Source organism: Melanotaenia boesemani, chromosome 21, assembly GCF_017639745.1.
Source record: "Melanotaenia boesemani isolate fMelBoe1 chromosome 21, fMelBoe1.pri, whole genome shotgun sequence".
Taxonomy (NCBI): Eukaryota; Metazoa; Chordata; class Actinopteri; order Atheriniformes; family Melanotaeniidae; genus Melanotaenia; species Melanotaenia boesemani.
The window spans coordinates 15,029,972-15,057,470 of NC_055702.1; the positions used below are offsets into that span (position 1 = coordinate 15,029,972).

Sequence of the window (27,499 nt, forward strand, 5' to 3'; positions counted from 1 at the left end):
CTTAGATAACGTCAGAATGCTTAATGTGAATATATTTGTGAGGTTTATCATTAGGTCATGCATTATAGACAATGGTGTGACATTTTCTAGGCTATGCTGTGGTTTTGTTTCATTTTAATATTGCTGTGTATATGTGTGTGCGTGTATTTTCAGAGCGGATGCTGTCTGGTTTTGTATTTTTGTTTGGCAAAATGTGTGTGTGTGTTTTAGTTTGTGTTTCACATCCCAAGGCCTCTTTCAGTGTGATTAAACACCGTTTAAGGGTCTAAAGATTATATAATTTCATTTAAAATGTTTGCAGATCTTGGCATCTGCAGAGCTTTTTTCCTCCGTCACTCACACACACACACACACTGATGAATGCAACAGACACCATGGTTTTGGCATCTTGCTCAAAAACATATTCACATGCAGACAGTTCGGAGATCAAACTGCTGACTTTCCAGTAGATAAGTTACTCTTCCACCACCTCAGGACCTGAGCCTACAGTTTCAGTTAATACTGTGGATATTACCCCACATCACTTAACAGTTTTGGTTACTTCATAGCATATTGGAATTTTAAGAACCTATCATGAAAGAAATTAATGATATAAAATACAATAAACTGTAATAACATAAAAAGGCACCTGTAATTTTAATGATGCTTTACATAAAAAAAAGGCATCTTCATAATGTAGTATTGATCATGAAATGTTATGACAGCTGACAAATGAGAACATCTTAAGAGCAGATACATTTAAAACATTAAAAATTGGCTAATACAGTCCAAATTTGAAAAAGAAAACTCTTAAAAGTTCCAGTTTGAAGCCTACTCATTCAGTCTTGTGGTCAAGACTAAAAGTGTGTCATTTTTTTTCTTTGCTCTGTGTTGCTATATATCATTTGAAACAAGTTTACTTGATTTTAATGACTTTTTCCTTATATTTTATAGTGTTTCCACATTTTAAATAGCTTTGCTGGTTGATATTTTTGCTTCTAATGTCTGTTTTTGCCAAATTGTAACATGTTTTAAATGGTACTTTATAAATTAAATTTACTTACTATATATTGCAGTCAGAGAAAAAGCACACAAAAGGGTAACGTAACTGGCTTCCTCTTGAAATAAATTAAGAGTTTAATAGCTCAAGCTTGGTAAGGTTTGTACTGTCATCCATAGCGACCCGTCAAAATAAAATGTGTAGATCATTTGATCAACAGCACCCCCTATTGGTCAGTCCAGTATCTGCTGCGTTCAAATGAACAAAAAACCTTATGACAGGTAACAAATCATTTATTATGCTAGACAGATGAAACAAACTGAGCCATGATAGCAGCAATTCAACTATTAGAATATTTACACTATCACACCACACCAAAGACATATGTAACCCTTTACTATGTAAACACATGATACAAAGAACATATCTGAATGCTAGAAAACATGATCTATCCACCAAAACAGAAACGAAAAAAAACCTGCTTTCTGCAGGTACCTGCTTGTACAATTAGAAGTTCATTGACTGAAAATTTTAAAACAAGTTTCCACAGGTGGTCAACGAACAGAGGTGCTTGTGATTCAGCTGAACAACTACAGCCCTGACAGAAAATGTGAAAATGAAAGACAAACCATTAGCAATGATTGTCTTTAATGTTTTTTTTTTTAAAGAATGATACTTTCAAAAGATGAGGAAATATCAGTACTCATCTTTTATTATATTGCAAGAAATAAAATACTGAATTTGTAGACACTGCTGTCTCTGCTCAGCTGCTGAATCAATCCCACCACAGTCTTCCTCTCTGCAGCAACTTGTATGTTTTGATACTCACTGTTTTGAAGTGAAAATGAATTAAACAGAAGGGGAAAAAAAGATGTTGGTACGATGACTTGGTGAATAAAAATAAATCTGTCAAGTATAGAGTGGGAGTTCAAGACTGCTTCAAACACCACAAATGTCACTTTTAACATCAACGTCCATTGGTTTGACAACATTATGAGCTGAAGCTGAAGTGCCATTGGTCTCCCTTGTGTGTGCCTTTGTGCGTTTGATCACACACACAATGGTACAAGAACGCGTGTTTGCAGCCGAGTGTGTTACTGAGTGAATGCCTCGTCTTTCATCAACATGCGTGGGCTCTCCTGGTTGTCCATACGACGTCTAGGGCCCATCATGCCTACAGAGAAATAAAAAGGAAGTCATTCATTTGATAATCCTGGTAGCAAATTACACACTGGATACACTTTACAAAACAATGGAAGCCACTGCATGTGCTTGGGAACACAAACATCATCAGTTCAGTACCACATCTACAAGTGCAAGTTAAAACGCTAACATGCATGTAAGATATGGAAATGGCACCACCTTCTGAGGCGCCGACTCGTATTAAAGGTCGGCTGAAAGGAAGACAATAACTGTCCTGTGGTCTGACTAATAAAAATCTGATATCCCTCTTAGTAATCATGAAGGCAACATTAATAAAGGAATCGTATGCAGGCTTTGGAGCAATATTTGTTGTTATTGTGATGACATCTTTTTCTGGGAAGGCTTTGCTTTGTTCCAGCAAAACAAATTCAAATCGGTCTGCAAAAATTACAGAAACATAGCTCCGTGATAAGAGTCTGGGTTAGTTCCCTGCAGTCCAGATCTGTCAACCCTTAAAACAGCTGAAGCATTATCACCCCCATATCAGTGTCACCCCTTTCTAGATGCCCACTAACCTTACAGATAAAATGTAACAGTCACTGCGTGATGAACGGGCTTCCCTTGTCTTAATTAGCTTTACTTTATGTGCCTGCAAGTTTGATAAAAGGATGACCTGGTGAAGGAATGCATCACGCTGCATTCCCTCACCCGTTCTTTCCTTACAGGGGATTTCAGTGCTTCAACATTCTTGCTGCTATACAGTATAGAAACACATACTGTCAGGTTATCATTTGATGCAGAGTAAGTGTGATTAGCTGGGAGGAGTTTAAAAGTGTGCACTTACTGCTTTTATGCTTGAATGATTTAGATCTTCTTGGCGAGTTTGGATTCTGAGGTACAAATAAGAATATATTTTAATAATTAAAAGAAATATATGGATAATAAATGCATTCATGTATTGTAAAAGTAAAATGACCTTATCTGATTTCCTTTTCTTTGCTGCAAAAGAAAGATATGTTGAGATAAAAAAATACATATATAGATATATATATATATATATATATATATATAAGCATATGTTTCAATGAGTTAATCAGTGTGAAATGTAAAGTCGTTTGAGAGCATCACCTTTCTTTTCTGCTCCATAAGACCAGTCATTATCATTGACGTCATCATTATCCTCTTGGTCACTCTCTGACTTGTTGTTGGTGTTGTTACCGGTGACTATTCTGGAAAAGAAGAAGTCATGACACACACACACACACACTCAGCACTATTTTCTGAAATAATACTCTGATCACAAAGCAAATACATTACAGGATGATAATGATATTTGCATTTGAAAGCTATAAGTATTCTTTTAAAACTTCTGTGTTTTGCAATCCAAATTTTGTTCAGAAGCATAGCACTGCCTGAATGCATAACTACAACATGTGTGATGTGCAGCAGTGGAATAATATATTGACTACAGCTGTCAAAAATAACACGTTAAAGGCGGTAACTAATTTATGTAATTAATTCATTCATTATCTACTGCTTGTCTATTACGGGTCCCGGGTAAGCTGGAGCCTATCCCAGTATTTAACAGGTGAGAGGCAGGGTACACCCTGGACAGGGACTGGACTCCATCTGGACTCCATCGCAGGACCAACACATATAGGGACAAACAACCATTCACACACACACTCACTCCTAGGGAGAATTTAGAGTGACCAACTAGCCTAACATGCATGTCTATGGATAGTGGGAGGAAGCTGGAGAACCCGGAGAGAACCCACGCATGCACGGGCCACGCCCCCCAGTTTCAAACTCCCCCCAGCCGAGGCTCAAACCAGCGAGCTTCTTGCTGTGAAGCTGCCCATGTAATTAATTGTGTTAATATTTTTAAAGCAATTTACACATGCATGGCATAACAAGCCCAATACATTGTTCATTTCTCCGTTGTGACGGCGGGACATGGAGGCATCTAGATGGAGAAGATGAGCCTTGCTGACTCTATGGATGGATTTGATAATCAAAAAAAATAAATAAATAAATAAAAAATCTGATGGAACACATGAGAGTCGCCACGGTGGAGGAAGATGGTGTTTTAACACCAACACTTTTCAGATTGAAAGGGTTTCACACCTGCACTTTTTTTTTTTCCTGCGTTGTGCACAGTCGTGGCTGGTTTAGTGGCTCTCTGGTCTTCTCTCATCTGCTCCTCCTGTTGTTCCTTGAATCATGATAGCTGACGGTGATCAGCTTTTCTGTCACTAATATCATCTCTCTTGTAGCGTTTGTTTATCATTTAGGTGAAAAGAAGAAATCTAGCAGTTCATGGTTCATACTGGCACATATTTATCACAAAGTTTTGTTTTTTGTCAGGACCCTTCTCTAACACAGTAGCTGACAGGTCGTAGAAAGGATTTATTCTTCAGCTATGCAGGGGCGGGTCTGGAAAAGTTTTGATGGGGGGTACCAGGCAGGAGCACTGACCAGCAAGACAGGGGCACAAATGAGACCTCTGTGTTTTTAGCTAGATCATCAGTTTTATCAGAGTTTCTTCATCAATATCAGCTGTTTAACTTCATTTGTCAACATCTGGTGGTTTTATGACAGATATTATCATCATGTGATAATGTGTAGATGATTGGTGAGATGATGCTATATGAATTCTGCATTATGATCTAGAGCATGGTAGAGATGATGCAGAACAACAAATAGAAGTACATTACATGATGCATTTACTGACCCTTGGACATCTGATGTTTACCCAAGGGAAGATCAGGTAATGCTAAATATTTGTATGCATTGGCTCACAGTACAAATGGGCACATTTCAGGTATAGTCGCTAATGGTGATTAATCATAATTAATTTGTAAGCTGTGATTAATATGATTAAAAATTTCATCATTTGACAGCCCTAATACTGACACAGGCAGAGTCCAATAAACTGACAATATCTAAAATGAACAGAGTTCATTCATTGGTCGTTTTCACCGTCATACCTGCGGTTGGCTATACGACTGCTGTTCCGTCCCATTCCAAGACATTTCTCCAGGTGTGGGGCGAAGCGTGAAGCAGCTATGCTCCGGCTGCAGTTGGGACATACACACTCTTTGTTTTTCCACTGGTTGTACACCTGGCCAAACACATCCAATCCTGGCTGGTCCACAATTTCTAGAGATTAAAAAAATCAAGATTTGAAATAAAACTTCACCGCTGTGTTAAGTTAATCACATGGAATGGTCTGATGTTTATAGAGATTTCACTGTCTTAATGTAGTCTTTGATGTGTGACATAAACAGGAAGACAATTGTGCTTACCAAAGTCCCTCATACTTTCTTGGTCTGTGTCATCCAGGAAAAAATAGCCCTGTTTAACAGCTCTGTGGACTTCGAAACACAGACCCAGGCATGCATCCTCCACTAGGTCAGACAGGATGTCCTGAGCTAGGGCCTGCCAGAGAGGAGAAACATTTGTGTGGGTGGTCACAACTGTGTGTTTAACCCCAACAGTTCTGCAGCTGTAATGTGAATTTTTAAATCTGCTTGCTGTATTATTACAGTGTAGCCTTCCTCCACTGTACCTCCAGCTTGCTGTTGTCCAGGCTGGACATTGAAACCGCCTCCATTTTCATTTGACAGAACTACCAGATGAGCAGACACTGCTGTGGTCATGCTGTAGAGCAGCAAGCATTGGCCAAAACAGGGCTGCAGCAGGAGAGAGCCGCAGTAAGCAACGCGGTGGCACGAAATCCTGCTAAAACAACGGATGCCAATCTGGTTGTGGTCAACATTTGACGCAGGTACTCACAACTGCACGTTGAACAAGGAGCTAGGGAGTCACTTCCCACGATTATAGCCTGCGAACAACACAAAACAGCAAGTTAACGATGTAGACAGAGAAGAAGCCAAACATGACATAAGCTCTGCACTTCACTGCCACCCCGAGCATTACCATTCAATGAAAGTAGCTTAGCTGAAACCTTGAAGAAAACAAAGAGCGTGGCTATGAATAGGCTGCTGCTGCTGGAGGAATTGAAAATGCCAGGAGGTAACAGAAGAGGCGGTATCGTGCGCACAAACCCACCAGGTCAAAAACAAATACAGGCACAAGCTAACCACGTTAAATGTATTAGACTGAGTTGAGGAGTTACAGACAGGGTAACGCATTTATTGAATTGTTTAGCAACTGAGGAAACATCTTTCAATAGCGAGGCTGCTCGTTCCCCGAACCCAACACTGGCTTCTTGCTGCACTGCGGTTGTCCGCCTTCCATTCCCCGAACAAAACCCGACAGAGGAATAACCACCACCCTAGCACCCCAACAGAAAGCTCACCTACGAGGAATACAGCCACCACAGCTTCGCGAATCCCTTAATTGAGTTTATTTACCGATTTCGGCAGGCATCCATATTTACGTCAGCGAGATCAGACCGAAGCAGTCGATCGCTGCACGATGTTCGACGACGCGCCTCCGCCGCTGCACGGTCAGATTTCTTGCTCAAACTTTTTATCATCCAGGACCGCATGTGACTGTTTCCTCATGAAACTTTCGGTTTAAATGTATTTTCGTTTGGCTTTGCACGAAACTAAATTTCCCACCCTTTCTCCTGTTTGTTTCCTGTTATCTAGATTACAAAGAGGTAAAAAGAATCGTTTAGAAAACAGAACACATTTTATTTTACACAAAACTTGTACAAAAAATGGAAAAAATTGCATGAACATGCGCAAACAGAATGTAGAAAGTAATAAGTAAAAACAAAACTGATCAATAATAACCCCCCTTCCTTTTTTTAAATACATGTATTTACATGTAAACGTTACCATCCAGTCTTCTTACCTGAACCATTAGTACTGAACTCTTCTTTTGTAGAGTCTTTGTAAACTCTTAAAGTCAGATTTTAATTGGTTGGTAGACCTTGTATGGACCAGATGCATTATTGATGCTGTAGTAGACTAAACCAACATGACAATCCAACTAAAGGCAAATCAGGACATGAAATATATAGTGCTAATATAAGGTATCAGCATAAACCTGATGTGTTTTCTCAGATAAAAAAAATAAAAAAAAATAAAATACAAACTATTTTGCAGCCAGCAGTGATGGTGAGGTATGAAGGGTGATACCTGATTTGTTCTGCTACTTAACAATTTAGTTTTTAGAAGTAGCACAGCCCAGACAGCTATGGGATGTTAGCTGTCTACTTTTTCATGTTTCCTGTTAGCACATGATGAGTAGATATAAAGAAATCTTGAAGCACTGATCTTGTACAAGGTCCTGATATTCATGATGGGATATTAAGATGTGGCCAAAAAACAGGACCCCAGAAAAGAGGAAGAGGAAAATGGCAGACAGTCTCCAAGCCTGCCAGATAATCTGTCATTAAGTCAGCCATTTATAACACATCTTCATTTTTAACAATTCTGAATCCAGCTCTGAGTTTGATGCGTGTCTGTGGCACTGCCACTGTCCATCTCATCACCACCTAATACATCTCAAACATGTTTTCTTCTTTCTCCTCCTCTTCCTCATCATCTTCCTCCTGTGAATTAGCGGTTGAGATTTAACATTTGTGCAAAGAATATAAATTCTACACAAAATTAAAAAAAAAAAAAATCTTTTTAACCTCTTCAAAGTTCAGAATGTTCCCCTCTTCATCACTGCTGCTGCTAACCACAAGGTCTTCATCCTCCGAGTCCTGTTTAACATGAATGAAAACGTGGATAGAGCAGCAGGAACATTATTTTCCAATTCTACAAATTATAAATCATTTAAAATCTATGCGGGAGATTTCTGAGAGATCAACAAAGTATCTTTTAATCTATTTTTATCGGCTCTTACTATTACAAGCCGGCTTTTTTTACTAAGTGTTTGAGGTTTAAGAAGGTTAAGATGAGTCCAACTTACTGAAGGTTGACACACTTCCTTTGTATTATACATCTTATTTTCTGTGAAACCAAGGTATTGTGATTTCTGCAAAACAAAGTGTATTACTATAAGAAAACCATCCTAAAAAAATTAGATATAAAAAACAAAAATAAAAAAATGAAGTTCTTGACACTTACGGAGGGATTAAGTTTCAAATAGAGCAGCTGATCTTCTGGCGTCAGGCTCTACACAAAGAACATCACATCCAGACCATTTTAAGTTTCAGCTCAAAGCTGACACAAAGACACAAAGTTAAAATAAAATACCTGAAACCACTTCTGCAGCTCATCTGCGTACTGCCTGAACTTCCTTTCAACTTTTGCTTTATAGCGTTCCTTCTCCTTTGAGGGGAGATTCTGCCACATTTTATTGACCTCGATGAAGCGGTCCCGTGAAAGTGGGATTTCCTTCAGGAGTTTAATTTTCTCTGAGATAAAAACTATATGGGAAGTGCTGATGGACAGAAAAAAATTGTCTTAAAATTGTCAATCTAGGATTTTTCATTTAAGTTTGACTGAATCCTTTAAGAGACAAACAAAATGTTTAACAATGGCACTCACATAGTCGGCATCTTGGGCTCATTGGGTAGCGTCTTCACAGTTTTCCAGTTCTTGATCTGCACATTAAAAGACGAAAGAAAAGCATCTTTAAAAGAGTAGATTAATCCATAGTAAGATGTGTCTGCTACAGTATGTTTAAAAACTTTGATTTAGGTACTTCGGGGAAAACAGCACCTTGAGATTCAGGTGATTTCAGAGCAAGTTTCCAAGTTTATTTAAACAGCTTTAGTTAAAAAGCTTATCTACGACCTTAGGAGGCCAACGGATGCTGAATTCCAGCAGCAGCAACACAGTTCCAATCAACTGCAAAACCTGAAGCATAAATCACCTCATAGATCTTTCTAAATCTGTAAAACAATCCAGTTTGGACTCTAATCATATCCCTCTATTTGCAGGATTCCTAACAGAGGAGCACATCTTACTCTAGAAGAAATGAATTTCCCTGCAAAGGGATTAATAAAGTATTTTTCATTTCATTTCATTTCATTTCAAATGTCTAGAACTTCATTTGTTCACTTTCTCAAGAATAAATCGCTAATAGAGTTAAACAGATAACGGTTCTGCCGACACTGTAGAAATTAGTCTGACCTGGATGCCAGAATTTGCAGAACTTGGGTCGTCTATGTAAAAGTAAGCAGTCACTATACAGGAGCAGCTACAGGAGATGCTGAGCTTTCCAAACTACCATCTCAACCTGAGGATATTATGATCCAGAACTCTGTTCCTCCTTTTGTTCTCATGAAGGCTTTTATTTGGCAGCTTGGCAAGAAGCAATGAGCATCCATCCTGCGGGAAAGAATAGCTACTTTCTGGATATATTTTCAGTTGCCAAGCAATCAATGTGAGTAAGACCCCAATGTCTGAAAGTATAGAGCATGGCTCGATTCTTGTGATTCTGAGAGCAAATTTTATTTAGTTGCCAAATGTTTTGATCATTCGTGTTTAGCTAAGAGGTTCATAACATACTGCTCTGTGAAATGACAAACTCAGAATGTAGATTTCTGCTTTATTCAGACTTTAATTATAACAATCTGTTACCCATATAACCACAAAATAAAGCCTTACCGTACAAACTGCACTTCTACTGATGCCATTCTCTTTGAGGATTTTTTTCTGCTCGTCCTTATCAAACCTCTGAGAAACATACGAACATTGTCACACAAAGTTTGTCAACATGAGCTCAATCCAAGTCTCATGACTTACCTTTAGATAATTCTTAAGCTTGATACGGTACTGTCTCTTCAGCTGAAACATATAAAAAGGTTTTGAATTCAGACTTAATTCTTGAACTCACATAATCTTGATTAGCAGCCTGTTATTAAACAGGAAAGCTGTGTTCATACCTCTTTGCCTTGATTAAGGTATTTCATCTTCTCTGTTTCACCCAACTTTTGCCAAGCTTTGCTCCACATGCGCATCATTCGACCCCTTTGGCCTTCTCCAATGGATTTGCTTTGCTCCTTGCAAAATAGCATGTAGCCATTTCTAAATATAAGCACACAAATAAATACATGTAGAGCTGCCATTAAATAGCAGACACTCATCTTTGTTAGCCTTAAATGGCTTATTATAAGAAATGTAAATATTATAAGAAATGCAAAATGTGGTTATAAGGATGAGTCCAACTTTTAAAAGTAGACCTATCAATCGGATGGGACTAAAAGCAGAATAATGCATACGTTCTCAGTCTTAACTCAAAATTAGGGAGATATTTATGGGATATAAAGAAAAAAAAAATCCCACAATAACACAGAATAAGCAATGTTCTGCTGCATTTTACTGGTTTATTAAAAGCAAAAGACTGTATCCAATTTTTCTCTTTTTTTTTCCATTTAGTATGACACTCCCAACTAAACTCAGGTGCATCCCACATAATGCATACCACCAAGAAAGTAACAAAGATGCTTTCGGAAATATTTAAAGGCAATGAGTGACTAGAATCAAAATAGTCTCTTAGAAGAACGGAACATGGATGTGTGCTAATGCACCCCATCTGATGTGATTAAGCCTAAATATTTCTGCAAAGAAGAATGGAAGAAACTTCTAAATAATATGTGCTAAACTTGTAGGATCATTACAGAGAAAACTGTTATTGCTACCAGTGGAATTTAAACCAAATAATAAGTGTTTTAATTCTTTACTAAATTGGATATTTCAGTCTTCTTTTAATTTGATAATGAGGATCACATAAGTAACTGCATAAAATGAGTGCAATTAAGAAATAATAAAAAGTAGAAGTGCAAGGTGGTCCTACATGAACATACAACAAACTCCTTACACAGTGTGTGTGTGACTTACGTAATGGGCTTAAGAGGAAGATCGTTTTCATCTCCACTATGATCTGTCTACGAGTGCAAACAAATGTGTAAACCAAAGATCTGCTGTCAAGTGAACTGTTAATAATAAGATGACTATTTATTGTAAAACTGGTCGGATCTGACGACTACTTACATCTAAAGAGACCATTTTCCTTTTCCGGTGTCTAAGACAATGAGCGGAAGGCTTTCCATATTCTTTGCTGAAAGAACAAGAATTTACTCACCAATAAATCTACACCAACTTTGCCAAATAATATTTGATCAAAATGTTTTGTATACAAGTAAATTTGCTACCAGAATTTCTTCAACTCGGTCTTGTACTCTTTAACTGCAAGTCCGTGTTTCTTTTCATATTTAACCTGCAAAAAAATAAAAAAATAAATAAATAAAAAAATAAAAACAAAAGTGTATTTCTTGATTTTTAAGCATATTTGGTGGAGCGGTAACATTTCAAGCAGCAGCTTTTCTTTTCATTTTTTTTTTTTTAAATGCACCTTTTCTTCATTTGAGAGATTACTAAAACGTTTAAATAATATCTTAATAAGCTCTTTTGATTTCAGTTCAGGGTGCTCATTTTTTAACTGGGCCATGTTTTCTTGAAAAAAGGTAGCAGCTGGAGGAGCGGGTCTCTTTGGAAGCTCTGGATGGATCTGAAAAAAAAAAAAAAAAAAAAAAATTACTTGGTGTAAATTCACATATGAAGCACCCGCTCATCAGACAGATCCTTCCAGGAACCTTAAAGTTCAGCATAACCATAATGCACCATAGGCCTTAAATAGTCTTGATATAGTCTTTATAGTCCCAGCCTGGCATGATGGGAAGCCTGGATTTTATTGCACTTACTTTTGAGTTATGACTGGGATTTAAAATGACATCTTCAGCTTCATTAATCAGCTCTGTCAGAGTCCGAATCTTGGGTATCTATGCAACAACAAAGACAAATACTGTCACAAATAATCATATTTATTTGAAGCATTACTGCATTTATTTTAATATATCACACTTATTTAAATTTTATTTCAACAAAGGAAACCTATAAAAGGCAAACTACATGTTGCATGCAAGTCAAACAAGTCAAAGCTAATAGCTTTACTTTGGGCAAAGGTGGGTTTAGGATTTAAAACGTAACTCGCCTTCTTCATGATGCTTGTCCACTTTTCTTGGCATTCCTCGGAAGAAAAAGGGGGCAAAGCCACTTCATTCCAGTCTACAGTCTCCAGTTCTTTACGATAACAAACCTTTTTCTTATGCTTTGGGATGCTGGCTTTCAATGTAGCGAGAAGCTTCAGGAGATTTTCCTTGGTCCATCCTATAATTTCAGGACAAGGACACGGAGGAGACTCAATGAATGGAATTAATCGGATTTTAATTAACACGCAGAACAGCAAGAATAACTAGAAGATGACAGCGTCATCTCAAGCAGTCAAAAGATTTTAAGGAATAGGTTTTGTTTAACTTAACTCACCAGATTCTTCAGTCTCCATTTTTCTCCTTTTATATCAAAATTTATCTAAAACAAAATGTGCGACCTTACGAAGGTTTTACGATAACGAGTTAAAGTTTAGCCAGAGGTTGAGTCCTAGAAACTTAAGAGCAACATTAGTTTGTTGGCTAACGTCACTAGATTGGTTCTCAAAAACCAAATAAGGGCTGGGCAGTCAAAGACATGTAACAAGGAATCTATGTAAGAAAGCTAAAACATCATTCGTAAAAGTAGGGAAACAAAAACGGTATGAGTGCAATTATTTTGATGGAAATCCACGTGAAACTCCACAGCTAGTGAGCGGCACGCCTATCTGTATTTCAGCCAATCATGAACGAGAAGAGAAAAACGTCATGAGAAAAACAGCCAATCGGCTTCTTTTAACGTCCATCGGCTACATGACAAGAGATGATGTTGCAAGACAGTCGCCACCTGTTGGCCAGGAGGGCAGAGAGCAATGAGATATAAACAAACAGATAAACGGCACTGAAATTCAAATATAAATGTATTACCTGCTTCTTGTTCTATTCCACTACAGTACAGACAGACAGTTTGCAAATGACTGCATTTAGTTGACAACTACAATTAAATTACAAATTATCGGATGAATGACCATTTTGATCATTATTTATAGCCCTTATGGAAGCGTTTGCCACCTTTTCTAAAGTTTTTACATGTATTAATAAATAATCTGAATATATAAAATTAAACCATGTATCAAAGAGCTGACTACATTTACTTACAAAACTTTAAGCACATGCTAATTACATCCCTTCATCCTCCTCTATTGTAATTAAAACCACAAAAGTATATGTGGTTTGCTGGCAGCATTTTTAAAATTATGTGAATATTATTCTCACCACACTGATGTGGTTTGTCCATTTTTTGCAGCATATTTGCAAACCCAGGTAGCTCTGTAATCTTTTGTTTTTGCAAGGTCCCTGTCTGGTTCTCTAGTGTCCCCCACCAAAATGAAGTTTAATTTAGGCATATATATCAGAAGTAATGAATGATCTACCAATAAAGGGTTCTGAAGATCATTAAATTACCTGGCATTTATTATTTTATTTTCTTAATCTAGCAAAGTGCCAAGTAAATACATTTTAGAGCAATGATTTTAAAAATCACAGCGATATAACATGAAGTTATCGTTCTTTTACAATGATTTTCTAATTAAAACCAAGTTGTTTTTTTAATGTTATGCTGTGGCTGAGAATTTCAGTTGTGACACTGCCACCTACAGTCTCAGAAAGGTGAAGTCAGTGCACATGCTACATAAAAAAGACTGGACAAATCATCTCTGACTACCTCCTGTGTTTTACAGCAGATTTATGTACAGATGTTGTGAAGGAGAAGTTATGAAAGGCTAGATGGAGTGGACAGTAGAAACAAGGAGGAGAAGCTGAATTGTGTGAGTTGTGCTTGCTGTGAAGATGGCTGCCCAGACACATGCTGTTATGGCTGTGATTGTATGAATGAAGTTTCCAAAAGCTTTTATGTACTTTTCAAATATGCCATTGTAAAAAAAATTGTTTAATTTAACTGGAAAAAGTCCTACGGAAAATACCACAGAGGTCATAGTTCAGCAGATTTCATTTTTTGGACAGATGTTTCTTAAATTCAACCCCAAAACAGCTGGGTTTTGCTACTGAATTAAATATAAAGTCTGACATTGCTCTACACATTCTCCAAGTGACACTTTGAAAATGGCCATCAGTCAGTAATTTAATTTCTTTAATGGCCTATCTCACTTTTCCACTCTCGTCATTCTCACTCTGAACTTGTCTTGAGGCTTGATCAGGATCCTGTTGTGTTGGTTTTAAATACTGATGTTACCTCCAAAATGGGACTTTTGGATTTACAAGGTTTTGCAAACTGGTGATGTGGAAGTTACTGAATACTTTATCTTAGTAAAGCCATAGTGAAGCCATACAAACTAGTATTTAACTCTGCTCCAACCTTATCCATTTTAACTGAATGTGTTTGGATTTAAGCAGAGCTGCATGTGGGTAATGTTGGATGATTCGGCTGCATGTCACAGCCAGACATATTTGGACCATTTTCTCTGAGTTTCTCAGTTCAATGAGCAGTGCATTTGTAATGTTGTGGAAAGCAATCATTTTACTATCCATATACTTCCAGAAGAACCACTCTTTGGTTCAGGCCATGTGCAGCTAACATACCCCGGGATTACAACTAGTTATTAATTGTTAGATGAATTTTGTCTTAATGCCTAACCTTGGTGTTTTGAAACGGGAAATATAGCAATAAAAATGGCTTCTCAAAGTGCAATGAGATCAAAGATGCTTTAAAACATGTTTTGAGTCTTTTTTGGAACATGACTCACATTTTCTTTTTTGGCTTGTCAGTCACTCCATGATCCATCATGTACAACCACCAAAGTAGTTTTTTTTTTAAGTGACCATGAATCAATTCAGTTTCACACTTTGCCCTAAAGTTAACATACACTACAATGCATCATTGCCTTATAAATCCCATAATTCTTTATTCAGAATTACATTGTGACCACAAGTAAGTCGGTACAACAATAACTTCAATGGCACTTCATACATAACATCCAGCTTGGGATTGCATGGAAAAAATGGCTTTTAATATTAGGATGCTATTTTCCATTCACTACTCAAGCTTTCCATCTTGTGCTTACATGAACTATATGAGTCCCTCCTCATTTGTTTACTTTAAATAGCAACTGTGTTTTTTATGTATACTTTTTTTTTGTAAAAATATATATGTCAGAAAAAGTCCAGCTTCAGGAACACAAAGGATTTACCTGAGGGACAGTTGACCTTTATCCATAGATGTTTGAATTAGACACCATCCAACAAGATGTTAACACTACCCATTTTCACTCTGAATTAGCAGACTCTGTATCTGCATTTTTCACAACAAAACAAAAATAATTTAAACATGTTTGTGTTCATTTGTAAAATGGACATTAATGTGAGCCTTTGATAAAATAAATATATTTTTGTTGACATTAAAAAGTGCCATCAGCTGTCATGGAAAATGTCTACAATGGCATCTGAGTTTCACAGTATACATCCTGCCCAGGCTCCTCCTCAAATGTCACTTTGGCATCATCAGCATCCAACTGAAACAACAGATACAAAAAATATGGATGAGACATCTTGAACCTGATCACACACGGCCTCAATCTAAATTTTCACAATGCATTTAATGAAATGACACTTACACATTTCATCTCCATTTCAGTGAAGAGTCGGCCAGTCATTAACATGCGCAGGGGGATGGTGAGGATGAGAACGAAAGGGAGCGCAAGGGATATTGGACTGGACTTCACCATCCACAAAACTGCAAGACACACTATCTGGATGATCGTAAACACGTGCATGCGTCCTGTGCTCACCTGCATCCAAGAAATTTAAACATCCATTAAACACAATGACGACCCCATGTTCCACCATCATTTCAAGAATCACCTGCTGAATTGGCACCAAAGTCGGTTGCGATAACAGTATGACTGTGCTGTACCTATATTTCTGTTCTATAATTAAGGATAAATTAAAGATATAAAACAAAGAATTTAGAAAGAACCCATTAAAAAGCTCATACAATGATTTCCTCTACTGTTTACTGTTAATGTAGTGATGCCTGGTTGCTTTCGAGTGGCCAACAATTTGTCACAGGCTAATTTTGTTGTGAGAAAAGGTAATAACATATTTAATATACCATATTAAATGTTGCCTTTGTACTATTGTCAGTTACATAATGAAATTATCTGCAAATGATTGTTATGTTAATTTCCAATTTATGCAAAATTATGTGTTCTAATATTAAACTAAACTTTTTTGGGACACAGAGACATAGCATAAGATGATGTAGCATTTAGAACAGTAACATCTCAATGTCCAAAATGTATTTGCCTTATTTTTATTTACCTTTACCCTGTGTTGCCATAGTGAGCACCAGACTGTGGTGGCCATGATGATCAAACCATCTTAAAATTATTGTGAAACTGATGGGGCTCTTACTCTTGTGACATAGGGTTCATCAGGGTGATATTTCTTAGGGATGAGAAGAAGCAGCGTTCTATCCCACAGCTGAATACCGTTCAGTGATGTTACTCCCATGTAGAGGAAAATCCCAAACAAAGCTGACATGGGAATCAGCTTTAGGATCGGCTCCATCAGAATTGACAGACCTTGACACAAACAGAAGTTCTTATAGATGAGGTGTTCTGTATATAACCCAGAAAGTAAAAAGAATACAACAGACAGGACAGTACCTACCAACAAGTAAAGCTACCACAATGCCACTAACCCTCTGCTCTATCACTTTCTCTATCACAGGTTTTGGTCCTTTGCTCATAACGGTTAGGGCGTTGGCGTGGGTGACACTTCGCACTGTGGCAGCACTGAGCCATGGCACTCCAAATATTGCACCAAGCCCTCCCATTCCGACTAAAACCAGCAAGTCATAGTGGAAACCGGAACCTTTGACCATCTTCCTCTCAGGTTTACTGATGATCAGACTGCTCGAAGACATGAGAGATGAATGAAAGCAAAGAAATATCATACTTGATGATACATTGGCAAGTGAGTGATACTTTATGAGTTATAATGACTCACGTTGTGATCTGTGATTCCAGAAAGATAAGAATGAAGACAAGCAAGGCTGGGATGCAGGATGCAAACATCAGCCAAACAGGAAAAGACTTGTGTTCTCCAAAGGGATTGATGAGCCAGCCTCTCTTTGCTGGATTGGACACCATGAGACCTTTAGGAACGACCAGTTTCTGTAAAGGAAAATCAGTTTGATCAAAGTGTTAAGGGATGCAATCTTTTCAAGTTTGTCTTAAATATTCAGGTGATCTTCCTGTTTATTGTGGCCATTTAAATATATTTTTTTTAAAATGATCTGACTATTCTTTTAAATATTAAATAATGTACACTACCAGTCAAAAGTTTGGACACATTTCCCCACTGGATGACTGATAGTGCATATATAGATAATAATAAACAACACTTGAAAAAAATGACAATTGCAATAAATTCTGATTCCTAACAGGGCTACTAAACTGAGTTTAATATAATGGGCCAACCTGAGTGTAGGTATCTTCAATGTTGTAGTCCACAACAATCATCAGGAAAATAGCAATAGGCACGCCAAAGTCACCAATCAGGCGCCTGACCTGGTGAGCACAGAAAAAAAAAAAAAAAAAATCAAACATCATAATGTAATTCTGTAATTTAATGTAACTACAATTTTATTTGATTGGAATTTGATTAAATCATATATATCACAAAGAAAAGGACCCCTTCTGGGAATGGGCTGTGGACTGACCACTCCTTGTTGGCTCACCTTTCCGGGAAGAAATGTTCCATTCTTGAACTGGCGCAAGAAGTAAGCAATAAAGAAACAGCCAAACATGAGGCACATGGAGAGCAGGGCTGTGTTGGGGTAAGGTGGTTTTATAGTGTTGATGGTAACACTTGTGTTCCCAGTGGCATTGTCATAGATAATGGTCTCTTCCACCTTTGGGTGCCAGGGATTTTCAATAGATGCATTCAGTCGATCGTAATTCAAAATCAGTGGATGGGCCCTGAAGATCTAAAGAAAAGTTAGGAGAGCAGATTTAGTAATGTAGATGTAATAACAGGGAGGAAACATGTCTGATTTATTTTGAACAGATGAACTGCAATATGTGCAAAGGATGGTGATGGTTTTTTACCCTCCCCAACTTGGCAAATGTTTCATAGATGAATATGATGGAGATGAGGATGGAGAAGATCTCTTGGGTGAAGCGTGAGATGAAGCGCACGAGGAAGCTGCCCTCAAAGGCCACAATGATCACCACAATGATGACCAGCCAGAGCCCCACCCACACCCTCCCAACAATATACTCAATGTCCTGAGACTTGCAGAACTGAACAAAGGAAACTGGGGATGAGTTCAATTCTGGACATGATTAAATATAGTTTTGTAAGCATGCAAACAGCAGTGAGACTAAAAAACAAATCTCTATTACTCACAGCAAAAAAGGCTTCCTCAAACACCAAAAGAGGACCAGAAAAACCAATAACCAGGACAGGTTGAGCAGCAATGAAACAGAAGATAATCCCCTGGATGCTGGTAGAAATGAGGAGCTCTGGAACGCCCATCATGCCGTCCACTTTGTCAGCTGAAGAAATCAAGATTAAAAAAATAATGATAGGATCTACTACACAAAACAGATGCACCATGTCTGCAAAATATAACCAAACACACACTCATACACACCCAGCAAGCCTCCAAAGGTGATGGCAGGAGACAGGGCAGCAAAGTAGATGAAAATTATGGCAGCAAGGACCTGGGCATTCAGGGCATCTGTGATGTCACTCTTGTAATACTGGAAGCGTCTCTTCATGTCTCGAATCATCCCACCAAATGGTCGACCAGTGCGAGATAGCGGATCTTCAGGAGGAGGCCCGCTAGCAATTGAAACTGGGGAAACATTTTGATTCAAAGTAAATCCACTACAAACTTAAAAACGTATAAGACAAGCGTTATCTAGTTATGTTTAAAATTCAGAGTTGCTCTAATGGCACTCACCCCTGCGGGTTTTGGAGTCCCGGCGAAGCTTGAGGTCAGATGATTGAATTCTGTCCTGCAGTATTTTCTTCTGAAAGCTGATTATGGAGCTTAGCATTGCTTCATTCTTGATCTCGGTGGGTGGGATGACAATGCTGCAGTCCATGAAGTCCACCATGGCGTCTGTCAGCTTACTGGCACTTTTTACATTAATTGCTGCCTGATTAAACACCTGAGACAGAGAAATTTAAAGTGGATGGACTAAAGATTTGAGTATTTTTAATCTATCTCTCTCTTTTTTGTTGATAAGTGTTTTGCAGCTTATACATTTTCTGGTGGGATGTTTACCAGTCAGTTCTAATTAATCTAAAATTATGAAATTATATCAAACTCTGATGCTGTAACTGGATACTTGTGTCCATAGCAGCATAATGCTCCACTATGTTCACCAGCTAGTTAGCTAGAGGGCTTATTAATTATGGCAATTAATGCTTCTGTGCACCCTCTTTCCTCCTGTAAACCAGGAACAACAGATTCTCGGTCCCAGCTCATCACAAACTGATGCTTGATCAAGAGAATGAACATGATCTTGGCTGTTCTCTTTGGGTAGGAGCCTTAGACTTTGGGACTTTTTTCAGTATTAGTTTTCAGCTTACAGGATTTCCTTATATTGTCCCTTAAGAATCACAGGGAGCTGCGCTATGACTGTACACTGCCAGTTATCCTCCTGTGGTGGTAAGTGACATAGAAGCTGTATCAATTTTAAACAGCAAGATAAGACTTAAGTCCAGTGTTGTTATTTTTACCTTCTTTTTTCTATCTTTACTTTGACTTCTAGTCTCTGTTGTGACCTCCCTTGGTCTACTGCTGTATAGCTACTACTTAGTTATGCATTGAAATGTCTGGTTTCAAAGTCATCACAATCATTTGGTAATCTGTTAATACACAACATGCAATTCATTTTATGTCTGTTAAAAATCTCAGCTTACTCACTTTATCAGCCATTAGAGCTGCCATAGCACGGCCAGTCTCTTGGTAGTCCATGTCAGCTGTGCTGGGGCCAATAAGAACAAAGACGAAGCGCACCGGCTCTGGCGCCTCCAAGGCTGAGTCGAGCACTGCTGCTTCTTTAAGACGCACAAAAACAACTGTAGGCTTCTCCAGAAAGTCCAAGGCTCCTACCCGAAAAGAACAGCCAATATCATGTTCATTCTTTACATAACACAATCACATGTACACAAATGAACATATGCACTAAAAGCTTCTTTCCTAACAAGATCAGACACACTGCAGTTCAGATCTTACATGCCAAACAAAGTAAAATAAATAGTGGCTCACCTACAAGCACCATGGAGGCCTCAACATGATCATATTCATCACTCTAAAGGAACACAGAATGTAAAAAGTTAGCAAATGTTAGTCATTTTATAAAAGGTTGCTCCTCCGGGTAGGGAGGATTATATAGCAACTTAATGAAACTTAGAGCATCTGAGAAAGAAATTTACAAAACTGAAATAAATAAATAAATTAATTGATTAAATTAAAATTAAAATAAAAATCAACTCCTCTGGTTGAGTTACTTTAAGGGTAAGGTCCTTAAAAAGTAGGATGGGTTTTAGCGTGTGGAAACGCAAAAATAAATAAATAAATGGGGGGAAGAAAAAAAAAGAAAAAAAAAGGCATCCCGATCCGCACCCGTTGGTGGAAACATGGTCATTTAAAAACCTTAGGTCTCTTTAGATGCTGTCATTAGCATTTGAAATATATGCTCATATCAGTGGAGGAACTTACTCTTTCTCTGACTGAAAACTTGTGCAGCTCCATCCCATCAGTCAGTCGTTGGCTCTCTGGGTCTGATGACTGACTGGAACGAGACAACACGTGTCAGGATCCGTTTCCTTGTTTCCAGTCTGCTGTTCTAAGCTAAGCTGCTGGCTATAATTTCAAATTCATCGGTCATACACAAAAGTCCTCATCTGGCATTTTCAATTCCTATGACCTTGTCTGTAAGTAAGATTAAAGGTGATTAATGTAGCTGACGGCATTTTACCGCAGTTGGGCACTGTGTTTATACGTTGCCATGGCAACGCCGGAAGTAAGCATTCGCACTGCTTTTTCTCTATTTTAACAATACATTGCGTTTCACAGTCACAAAAAACATTTTTTATAAAGATATATGTATAAGAATAGATACATATCTGCAACATTTACCAAAACAGTTACCATCTGATAACAAGAAAAACAAAATCATGAAATTCAGATCTAACTGCCAGATATTATGGGGGTAATCATTTACTACATAAGGTTCCCACTTTGACATTATTTATAAAATATTTCTACATATTTATCAGTCAGGGTTTTGTGTTCTAATAGAGCACTTAGAAATATTGAGTGCCTATCTTTTTTGCTGAAAAGGGTGATCTCTGATTCCTAAGGTAATTTTTATTTATACAATTAGCTAGAATTTTTCCACATATAGTTTTTGTCAACCTAAAATTAAAACAGACAATGAAAAGTCACGCTTTTGCCCCCAAATTTTAAAAATAGAAGACGAATATATAATCTATTGACATATAATAAGTTTTTAGGTTGTTTGACATATTATATCCCCCCCCCATTTTTCTGTGGGGCTATTTTCTGCTAACATAAAAAAAGCATTAAACTGACAGAAACTCACATATATCACTTGGTTTATTGAGTACTTTCTTTTTGAGAAGGAGTTTTTAGTTTGCAAAGAATACCTGGAATCATTACCAGCCCTGGAGAACAAATGCAGATATATTCCTATGATTGTTAAAATAAAATATAAATAGGAGCAACCAATCATATTCTGCTTGTGTGTCCAGTAGCTACCTTGTACTTTGCATGAGGTAACTACTGTACAAACTGGCTGTCTTACAGTTTGGTGGTGAGAGATGGTGTCACATAATCACAGGTTTGGTCCCCACAATGGACATGTTACTTTCAACTTTCTCAGAGTGAGATAGTTAAATTCCCTCCTCATGTGTGCAAATTTGGTTAATTGTCCCAGCTAAATGCCTGAATGTAGGTCACTGTATTTGAGTCAGTGTTGGCTAATGTCTCAGAGGATACCTGCGGTTTTGGAGCAGAGATTTCAGCACACCATCCCGATCTCCGGACCTGATCTCCTTCTTTTTAACCATCTCATTTACCATCTTCTCAGCTATGGTGGCAAGAGTTTTCTCCTCACAGTCGAAAATTGACACACCTTTGCAGAGACATTATTGGAAAATGTTCAAATGGTATTGTAATGGTTACAAAAAAGAACTATGGCTTTGCATTAAGAGGAATTGAGAGTGAACTTTACAAGTATTAGTAGTTAATAGTGCAGAGTGGAAATGAGTACACTGTAATGAAAAATGACTACTTTCCTGTTTAAACAAAAGTTCCTCAGGAGATGATGTTGTTCAAAAATTATGTAATATAAAAAAATTCTAGTTTCTTTGTAAGTTATTTATTATTTATATTTTGCAATAATAATCTTACCAAATCTGAAAGATAATTTATGTTGTAATGCCATTACCTTAAAAATTCCAAAAAAGTAAACAGGATAAACTTGTAATATCCCACAGACAATTTTCCTCACTGACCAGTGTTCATGGTTCGTCGGAGCTGGATGAGGCTCTTGAAGGTGAGGTAGGAGATGTGTGAGGATGCCCACACCCCTGCCTGCGGGTCAAAGCTTTCCTCGTGTCCTGTCCATCGCCCCATCTCCTGCCAGTAGGCCTTCTGCTCCTGGCTGTTCGTTTGCTCCTTTGGCTCCATACACCTCTGAAGACATAGAGGCAGGCAGGACTAAAGACATGCTTTGTGTTTGTGAATCAAGCTGAGTGATGTGTTGGAGTGGCAGGTGGAGGAACTAAACCTGCACTGCCTACAAGCACAGCCTAAGCTTGTGGTGTACAACTGTGGCTTAACAGGCCACTTCATTTACGTCACTGTGTCGGTCTCAAACCTGAATATGGAAAAAAGGCAAGTTATAAAAGCTCTAAATGTAGAAAGGATATTTATTTTATTTTCAGCTTAAATAAAGAGTAAACATCTGAAAACTTTCTTTTAACTTCCACTTTTATAGGATGGGATTTCTTTAATTTATTATTGTTATTATTGTTTTGTTTTTTTCTGTCTTTTTTGCACCAGATTTCATCAGGTAAATTGGATATATATAAACAATAGGCTTGGTAAGATCCTCATAATCTGACTAAGACATCTTGCTAAACAAATATATTTTGAATGAAACAGTAACTTTGGTTTCTGTTCTTTTTTTTAACAGCCTCAGAGGTGAGTGAACATGACCAGAAGATTCTCACCACTGTGTCAGGAGAAAAGCTGGCACAAAAAAAATCACCTCATCATCATTAATCATCTTTTGTGCTCGGTCAATGGTTCAACAAGACAATGATCTGAAGGAAAACATTGCAGAGGCTTCAAAAAAACTCTGAAAAGACTTGAGTGATCTATCCAAACCACAGTCTAGCATCTTTTAACCAGGTGTTTTTTGTTTTCATTGTTTGTGATTATGATTAGTCAGCAAAGCAGTAAAGATGGAATGAAGAAGATCAGGTGACATGTGCAACATTATCTGGACCAGAACTGAGGGACTGAATCTCTGAATGTGGGATGCACATTATATGTGGTGAACTGCTGAGTTACCACCTCCTGGGAGGTTGTCATGAGTAATATAATTATAGTAATGTGTAATCATAAGATAATTTTACTGCAATTAATATATCCTCTTACCATGTTTTTCTTACATTTAACAGAAGTATTTTAAAGAAATCTCAATATTCCTCAACTTGTTTCCTCCAGTTAAGAGTTATTCTTGCTGAAAGAACAGATAAATATAGATGTCCTTCTTATGTGTTCAAGTTTTCACATGAGAGAAATCCTCTCCTCAGACAAGGATCAGCTCAAACCACCTTCATACTTAACAACAATACAAAAACACAGTTGATATTATGGGTTTTGTTTTCCATTGCAGCAGACAGGATTACCACACGAAGTCATTTCTATAATCTTCTTGGTAGCAACAAAGTGGACATGGATCATGCAGAACTGGGAAGGTGACATTTTTGTCATCAGCAGATAACTGGCTGCAGGGTCTGGTTCATTTCTAGTTTCTGTCATGAAAATGATTAACTACTCACTCCTTCCATGTTTGGACTGTCAATACATCTCAAGTGTGCTGGTGTGTGTGCCCCTTACCTGCCACTCTGCAATCAGGGGTAGCTTTGCTGTTTAAGTCCCAGACAGCTGAAAAAGACACAATAACTTTAAAGAAGAAGAGGGAAAAAAGAGACTAAAATCGTTTTAATTGATGTTTTTTTTCCTATTAATTGATTTTACTAAACGCATGTTGCATATAAGCTCTGGATGTTACCCTGAACTGGATTAATTTCCAGGCATCTTACTCGGAGCATTTATTCTAGGAAGACTTGATCCCGGTTTGTGCAGGTGACGTCACAAAACGGGGGTCAAAACGCATTTAACCCTCATCCAGCTTTTCTGGTTTATTTTGCTTAGACACTGTGAAAAAACTCCTAAATTAGATAACAACAACATCTGACCAAACATATTCCACGTTTTACAATTAATTCCAGTTTCCGTCCAATTCTCGTCTGTGCCGTTCTTCTGTGTCGGATGTCTAAGTGCGCCGGTCTTTCAAACCAACACACAACACGGTGTACAGCTGTAGGTCAGAGCCAATCAGAGGTGAAGAACACCACTTGTCTGCGCTTTTATCACGGTGTTATTCTTCTCTAAGCTCGGGAAAGGAGGGGATGAGCACAGAATACGCAGACAGGCATTCAGAGAGAGAATCAAAGTCCTTCACCTCGGCCTGTGAGATGTTAGGCGCACCAAGAAAAAAAGTTAGTCGCACTCAAGAAATATAATATTTGGTCTATTTTAGCTCAGCTGGTACTTATAATTTTCTGCGGAGACAAAATTAGTTATTTCCAAAACACAGTTGTTCAAGATTTGGATTAAACTGACCAGATGTTATCTACCATGTGTGTGTGTGTGTGTGTGTGTGTGTGCGCGCTTTACTGTTTTACTCATATTGTCAAGACAGAAATCAGTTCATACAGTCAAATTGCTGAGATTATATAACTTTTTGGCAACAAAAAGCAAAACAATACAACATGAATCACTGACCTTTAAATTGAAGGCTAACATTGGAGAATGTTAGGTAAGGGGTTAGGTAAATAGCAGTAATGATCAGGGTAAAGGGTATGGAATTGATGTTTCTGCTATGTAAAGATTACAGAGGGAGAAATGCCTTCAAGTAAGATGCTTGGAAATGAAGTCAAGTCAGTCTAACATCCAGTGTAAACTGCATGCATGTGCTTGTGTGAATTATTACAGTAAGCAGAGATGTGAAAAATAAGTAAGGAAGTAAGTAGTGTTTATTTATATAGCACTTTTCACAGATAAAATCACAAAGTGCGTTACAATAGCAAAGACCAGACAGATAGACACAAAAACACAGGCAATAAAGTGATGAGACAATAAAGTATTAATAAAAAGACATTTGCTGCACTACAACCTTTAGCCATGGGCCACTTAAGTGTGTCTTGAGTTTGACTTAAAACCCATCCACACTGTCTGCTGATTTTAGGGGGAAAGTGTTCCAGAGTTTAGGAGAAAATTCTGCTGCCAGTGTGTTAAAGCATCAAATTTTGTTAATAACAAAAATTATATTACCTGCACAGGTGTTAGAAAAACCACTGACAATTTTCATAATTTAAAAATACAATATAATATAATATAATATAATATAATATAATATAATATAATATAATATAATATAATATAATATAATATGTAATATTTCATTCCATGTGTTGGCTTTTTAAGACCCTTAAAAAATTTTAAAAGTTTGTTGAAGAAGGGAAAACTTGGAAGACACTACACACACACACACACACACACACACACACACACACACACACACACACACACACATATATATATATATATATATATATATACTTTAATAATTTTTTTTATTTTAATTGGAAAATGCTGCACTATGTGTAACAGTGAACATGAGACAAAACCAAATGCACATTTTTCTAAGTGTGCTGCTCCCATATTATTCACCTTTGAAAGTCACTGATTTATTTTCACTGTTGCACAAATGCCATTCATAACTGTTCTTTTTCTTTTAACAAAAAAAAGGATACTTACCTCCTGCAGGCACTCGCTCAACTGACAGTGATGACAGGTGACTGACCCCAGAGTGGCAAAAAGGCATGATTTTCCAAACACCACCCCTTTAAAGCTGCTTCTGCATGCATGTGTGGATGCATGCTATATAATAATGGGTGGGACTAATACATGCATGCACAAACACAGACATGGACATGTTCACCTTTAATTCCCTATGGCACACTTTAACAGAGCAATGTGTTCTACAATAACCCATAATATTGATGGTAAATACAGTGACTTGGTATGTCAGTAAACTCGTCGCACTGTTTCATTATTCAACCAGCATCTTATCACATTTTTTGTCTCTGTTTGGAGGACAACAAAGACTTGGATTACATTGGTCAACCTGACTTCTTACCTTCACTGAAATAGAAAGTGTCTTCTTCCTCTGCTTTTACGTTAATCAGCAGTTTGTATTTGTTCATTGCCTGAAATTGAAGCTGCAAGATGTGACATAAAGAACTTCTGAAAATACATTAAGTCATCATTGACAAAGGAGAACAACCCCAGGATTTTATTCAGCACAATATCCAGGATAACTAAGGATCTGTTGAGCCACATATTCCTTAAGCTCTTAATTTTAATGACTGAACCTCTTTAAAAATGGAACTGTTTCTATGAGAGAGAAAATACATGACATTTTCCCTACTATTGTTGTTCATACAAAAAATCAATTTCAAGAGCTTTAGTAGGATTTAGAGTGCATCTTAGCACAGGAACATCACTTATGAAAAATGATCACCTTGTGACCTCAGATAAGAGACTACAGCCTAAACCTGTCCTGCTTAACCTCAGTGCTGCATTTGAAATACCAACATTCTGTCCCAGAAGCCTGAACATATTGGGATTAAAGAAACTGCATTCTGTTAGATAGACTCATATTATATGATAGATTTCAGTTCCTTAATGTAAACAAATCTTCCCCACACACCAGATTAAGTCATGGAGTTTCTTAAGGCTCTGTGCTTGGCCCGGTACTTTTAACTTTGTACATGCTTTCATTAGGTAATGGTAAAGGACAACAAGGCATCCATTTTCACTGCTGCACTGCCTGATGAATTAAAGGAAAGAAAAACAAAATGAATGACAACATCATTAAATGCTGATGGGATTTACCTGATTAAACCAAAAGAGATTGCCAACTGTTTAAGCAAATGTTTTAAAGACAAAACACAAAAATAGACAAGCCATGGAGTTGGGACAAGATTAAAATTTTTCCTATGAACTGATAACAAATAATTATAATGACAACAAAAGAGTGTATATTTAAATATAAGATTGTAACAGAGGGCAGCGTGAAGAAATATTGTAA

General features: G+C 37.5%; 3 protein-coding genes across 8 annotated transcripts; all 3 read right to left on the reverse strand.

Annotated features, from left to right (window-relative positions):
* Positions 1-617: 617 nt before the first annotated feature.
* atxn7l3b (ataxin 7 like 3b) lies at positions 618-6,613 on the reverse strand. Of its 6 annotated transcripts, none has more exons than XM_041974489.1 (9): positions 6,502-6,610; positions 5,921-5,969; positions 5,694-5,817; positions 5,431-5,563; positions 5,113-5,284; positions 3,251-3,351; positions 3,099-3,121; positions 2,967-3,012; positions 618-2,153 (listed from the first exon to the last, which is right to left on the reverse strand). In XM_041974489.1, exons 3-9 carry the CDS (start codon positions 5,742-5,744, stop codon positions 2,074-2,076), a joined length of 606 nt encoding a protein of 201 aa, XP_041830423.1. In that variant the 5' UTR covers positions 5,745-5,817; positions 5,921-5,969; positions 6,502-6,610; the 3' UTR covers positions 618-2,073. The 6 variants fall into 6 exon arrangements, with proteins under 6 accessions (XP_041830423.1, XP_041830419.1, XP_041830424.1 ...); XM_041974485.1 differs by having other exon boundaries at positions 6,447-6,559; XM_041974490.1 differs by having other exon boundaries at positions 6,451-6,533.
* A 155-nt stretch (positions 6,614-6,768) lies between these two features.
* LOC121632759 (nucleolar transcription factor 1-like) lies at positions 6,769-12,709 on the reverse strand. Its single transcript, XM_041974484.1, has 16 exons — positions 12,382-12,709; positions 12,050-12,225; positions 11,760-11,837; positions 11,411-11,566; positions 11,211-11,275; positions 11,050-11,116; positions 10,897-10,943; positions 9,942-10,083; positions 9,802-9,843; positions 9,664-9,732; positions 8,599-8,654; positions 8,305-8,491; positions 8,176-8,223; positions 8,018-8,083; positions 7,737-7,808; positions 6,769-7,652 (listed from the first exon to the last, which is right to left on the reverse strand). Exons 1-16 carry the CDS (start codon positions 12,398-12,400, stop codon positions 7,596-7,598), a joined length of 1,347 nt encoding a protein of 448 aa, XP_041830418.1. The 5' UTR covers positions 12,401-12,709; the 3' UTR covers positions 6,769-7,595.
* Positions 12,710-14,880: 2,171 nt separating this feature from the next.
* slc4a1b (solute carrier family 4 member 1b (Diego blood group)) lies at positions 14,881-26,269 on the reverse strand. Its single transcript, XM_041974952.1, has 18 exons — positions 26,164-26,269; positions 24,178-24,225; positions 22,563-22,743; positions 22,045-22,180; positions 20,743-20,815; positions 20,290-20,332; positions 19,945-20,129; positions 18,973-19,183; positions 18,661-18,864; positions 18,414-18,562; positions 18,113-18,307; positions 17,743-17,991; positions 17,483-17,572; positions 17,010-17,176; positions 16,671-16,912; positions 16,413-16,582; positions 15,614-15,787; positions 14,881-15,511 (listed from the first exon to the last, which is right to left on the reverse strand). The coding sequence occupies exons 3-18, from the start codon at positions 22,735-22,737 to the stop codon at positions 15,431-15,433; spliced, it is 2,544 nt and encodes an 847-aa protein (XP_041830886.1). The 5' UTR covers positions 22,738-22,743; positions 24,178-24,225; positions 26,164-26,269; the 3' UTR covers positions 14,881-15,430.
* Positions 26,270-27,499: the final 1,230 nt, after the last annotated feature.

Excerpts from the sequence above, each read along its gene's own strand:
- atxn7l3b (XM_041974487.1), bottom strand. The coding sequence starts at position 5,744 with ATGAAAATGGAGGCGGTTTCAATGTCCAGCCTGGACAACAGCAAGCTG. Across the intron at positions 5,285-5,430 it reads AGAAAGTATGAGGGACTTTG|AAATTGTGGACCAGCCAGGA; the intron begins GTAAGCACAATT and ends TTTAATCTCTAG. Across the intron at positions 3,352-5,112 it reads AGTCGTATAGCCAACCGCAG|AATAGTCACCGGTAACAACA; the intron begins GTATGACGGTGA and ends CTTCTTTTCCAG.
- LOC121632759 (XM_041974484.1), bottom strand. Across the intron at positions 8,224-8,304 it reads AGCTGCAGAAGTGGTTTCAG|AGCCTGACGCCAGAAGATCA; the intron begins GTATTTTATTTT and ends TTCTTTGTGTAG. Across the intron at positions 7,809-8,017 it reads AGGAAGTGTGTCAACCTTCA|GACTCGGAGGATGAAGACCT; the intron begins GTAAGTTGGACT and ends CATGTTAAACAG.
- slc4a1b (XM_041974952.1), bottom strand. The coding sequence starts at position 22,737 with ATGGAGCCAAAGGAGCAAACGAACAGCCAGGAGCAGAAGGCCTACTGG. Across the intron at positions 20,130-20,289 it reads GGCCTCCATGGTGCTTGTAG|GAGCCTTGGACTTTCTGGAG; the intron begins GTGAGCCACTAT and ends CTTTTCGGGTAG. Across the intron at positions 15,788-16,412 it reads ATGAACCCTATGTCACAAGA|GTGAGCACAGGACGCATGCA; the intron begins GTAAGAGCCCCA and ends TCTTGGATGCAG.